Source organism: Nelusetta ayraudi, unplaced genomic scaffold (assembly GCF_046127955.1).
Source record: "Nelusetta ayraudi isolate G7.1 ecotype Tasmania unplaced genomic scaffold, CSIRO-AGI_Nayr_v1 ptg000060l, whole genome shotgun sequence".
NCBI classification, from domain to species: Eukaryota; Metazoa; Chordata; class Actinopteri; order Tetraodontiformes; family Monacanthidae; genus Nelusetta; species Nelusetta ayraudi.
In genome coordinates, this window is record NW_027466110.1 from 588,652 (window position 1) to 592,500 (window position 3,849).

A 3,849-nucleotide genomic window follows, 5' to 3' on the forward strand; every position below is an offset into this window, starting at 1 on the left:
ACATCGCAGCCAGAAGAAAGGAAGATTAAGTCATTTCTTTGATTAAGTATTCATCTCCTCCTCCGTGCAACTGGCGACTGCAGCCGAGGCAAATGTTCGCTGAAGGTGCAAGAGTTTTGCGTTTCATATTTCACGCCTATCGCGTAGGTGTTTGTGTGTGCTTTGTGCGCATATGTAAACACAAATCACTTGCACACAAACACGCGCGGGGAAAGGAAACAAGCAGACACCGAAACAGGTGGCGAAATCGGAGCGCAGATAACGGGAATCGCTGTGTCAGTCAGGATGCTTTAAAAATAAAACCTTCAGTTTGCATCTTTTCTCTTGTTTTTCTCTCTTTTGTCTTCTTCCTTTTTTTAAAAAAAAAAAAACTCATCTTGGTACAATTTAAAGGCCCAGTGTGAGAGAATTAGCAGTATCTAATGGTGAGAGGGCATATTGCAAACAAAGTTGGCATGAACACCAGGTGAAACATGGACCTGCTTTTTCTTTAAAAAATAAAAAAATAAAAAAACTCACCCAATTTGAAAAAAAAAGTATTTCATTCAATACCAACTTTGCCAGGTGCACCGAATCTAGAGGCTTTAAGGGACCTTGAACATGCCTTTATTACCCACACTGAATAGTGATCACCAAAGATGTGTGTGTGTTTGTATTAATAAGAAATACTTTCCTCCATGTAGTCCACAAACATTCAGTCGCAGCGAAATTCATGAGGACTAGCAAAAATGGTCAAAGTAAAGACAGCCTTCACTGCCTCTTAGTTATTACCCCTCTTCAGAAATGTTTCCTCTGTGTCTAAACATAATCAGCTTTGACTGTGTGTTCAAATCCAACCTTGGAAATAATGTCAGAGCCGCATGTTTGCTTGTGCTACCAGCGAGCTAAATACGGATTTTCAATGTTGCATTGTTCCCCTCTTGGAGTTTTCATTTTTCAGCCCACCTCTTCACCGTTTCCTGCATGGCAGCAAAATAGGGAGGCAAACAAAGGTCAATGCACTCAGTCAGAAAATGTGGAAATGAGGAACATTTTGTGGAGCTGGAACAGTCATATTTCAACTCTGAAGCCTGCCCCTCAACCTAGCCAACCTCCACTGTATCTCCAAAAGCAAATCACTCCATCAGCCACCTGATTCAATAACAATCCAAATTTCTTCATAGGGTTGTAATGAGACGGCGTGCATGAGAGCAAGAAGTGGTTGCTTCAAGCTCTTTTGAAACACCACAGAAGAAGAGAAGGAGGAGGAGGAGGAGGAGGAGGAGGAAGAGTGCAATCAGTGCTGCTGCTAAAAAAAAGATTAGCGTGGATGCTAGTGTTGTGGCAGTTAGCATCGAGTAGAATTGGATGCTTTTTTCACATTTAGAAAAGACAAAAAAACTGCTAAATGTTTTTCATGGGTGAGTGACATCATGTTCTCTGTTACTCATTGTACATGTTTACGTGTTGCAATGACAAATAAATGACTACCACTAACTACTACAAGACGTACTCTTGGCAAGAGTTCTACTGAACAACATGGGCCATAGCAGCGAGAGCCTCTAGCCGTGATGTGCAGCTAATTACGAATTGACTCGGGACAGACTGAGAAACAAGCCAGAATAAAACATTTGTCCAAGTGACTCAAAAGTAGGCTGCGGCCAAGTTATTTCATGATGGAGAACACGAACGACCACCTGCGTCCTTCGCAGATGGCGGAAAATACAGTTTTCCCTGACCAGCTGTACGGTCCAAGAAAACGTTGGACCTTTGAAAAGAAAAAATAGCAGCAGCAGCAGTAGTAGTAGTAGTAGTAGTAGAAGAAGTAGTAGTAGTAGTACTAGTAGTACTAGTTGTAGTAGTAGTACTAGTAGTAATAGTAGTAATAGTAGTAGTAGTAATAGTAGTAGTAGTAGTAGTAATAGTAGTAGTAGTAGTACTAGTAGTAGAGCATGTAGTTTAGAAGCAAATCATTGAAAGAAAACAACCCAGCAGCTGCAGTTGTCGTACTAGTGGTAGTCATACTACTACTGGTAGTCGTAATTGTACTACTACTAGTAGAGCATGGAGTTTAGAAACAAAGCATTGCTATTGAATGCCAACTCTACTGTTGTTTTACTCAGTATAAAAGTGACTTCCAGTCAACTGTCGACTGTCTTCCAGTCTGACTTCCGCGTAAGAAGTAGAAACAACATTTTTTTCATGAGGGCTCCTATGGGGAAATCCTGCGCTGGAGCTCTTCAGTTATGATTTATGATATGGCTGGAGAGGTAAGATACACATTTTTTTCCGATTCGATTTTTCCTACCTACAAGAACCGAGTCTGTACTATATAAAAAAAAAAAAGGAAAACTCTATATAAGTAGTTGTTGTTGTACAAAATATAGATCATATAGATCATAACAGCTAAACATCAATAACATGGAATACTTACACACACACACACACACACACACACACACACACACACACACACACACACACACACACACTACTCGGCCCCTCCCCCTCCCTCCTCTCTCCCCTCTGTAAAACGTCCTCGCTGAGTGTCCGGACGTTCTCATTGGCCGCGGCTCTCGGAGTGGAGGAGGAGGAGGAGAAGAAGGAGGAGGTGGAGGAGGAGGAGGAGGGAAAGAGGGGAGGAGGAGAAGGAGAAGGAGGCGGAGACAGACGGAGCGAATTCCTCAGCGCTCCTCACATTTTCTCGAGATTCGCCGAAGCTCCTGCTCGCCTGCGTCCCGACCGACATCCGGCTGCTCTCCTCCTCCTCCTCCTCCTCCTCTCCTCTCCTCTCCTCTCCTGCGCGGATCCGCTCTTCTCCTTCACCTCCTCCTCTTCCTCCGTCGCCTCAAAAATGGTACCACCGATTGTCTTTTTTCCTGCCTCAAGTTTTTCGAGACGCGTTAGAAACAGAAAGTGTGGAGCCAGTGTTTTCTGTCTAAACCTCTACTTTCTCCCTCTCCTCTCTCGCGCCCAGATGTACACAAGCGTCGCCGCGCTCCTCCTCCTGCTGGCCGCGGCTGTTTGCAACGCGGAGGTAAGTTAAGACGGAAAACTACAACCGTTATTTTTTATATTTATTTATTTATTTATTTATTTATTTATTTATGGAGCTTCTAACCCGCGCGCTAATTAACACGAAGGAAACTCGAAACTGTGAAGCCATTCGGGTTTGTCCCCCCCCCCCCTTTTTTTTTCTTTTCGTTTCTTTTCGTTTTTCTTTGCCGAAAAAAACTGAAAAAAGAAAAAAAAAAAACATATGCGGGGAAAAAGTGGGTCGCTCTATTGTCCAAACTCAACACGGTTCTGTGACACAAACAGCTGGTTTCTTCACACCTGGGCCGTCTCGTGCTGCTCAGAGCCTCGAAAAACATCCACCAATACGCAACATTATTGATCTATGATATTAACCCACGTGCCAATAATGCTGAGAATTAGGAGTCTTCATTTTGGCCACTAACATGGCTTAACTAAGGCAAGGGTGGGGGGGGGGAACGGGGCATCATTTGCAATGTGGACCACACACACACACCAACACATAAACACACACAAACAAGCACACTCCCAATCTGAGTTTACCCACGTCCAGAGTGACGCAGGGGTGGCAGACGGCTGTGGGAAGCAAAGAGGAGCGATACCTGCAGTTTTTTTTCAAGTTTTTTGAGCCAGCAACCCCCCCCCCCCCCCCCCCCCCCCCCCGACCTCCATCATCCAGACCGCAAGATGCCTTGGCACGCTAAAAAAAATAAATAAATAGAGACCACCATGTTTTTCAGGGCGGTCAATTAAGACGGAAAGGGTGCGTGCGTGTCCTGTGAGTGTGCGCGTGAGAACGCACACCTTAGCCGCGTCGCACCGCGGCGCTAAGTA

At 44.5% G+C, this 3,849-nt stretch overlaps 1 protein-coding gene across 1 annotated transcript in view; it reads left to right on the plus strand.

Annotated features, from left to right (window-relative positions):
* The first annotated feature begins 2,535 nt into the window (after window positions 1-2,535).
* LOC142897483 (follistatin-related protein 1-like) overlaps window positions 2,536-3,849 on the plus strand; it is a 21,896-nt gene continuing 20,582 nt past the window's right edge. The window contains exons 1-2 of the mRNA XM_076039862.1: window positions 2,536-2,836; window positions 2,957-3,016. Coding sequence (XP_075895977.1) covers window positions 2,834-2,836; window positions 2,957-3,016 — 63 coding nt within the window. The 5' untranslated portion in view covers window positions 2,536-2,833. The remainder of the gene's footprint in view (window positions 2,837-2,956; window positions 3,017-3,849) is intronic.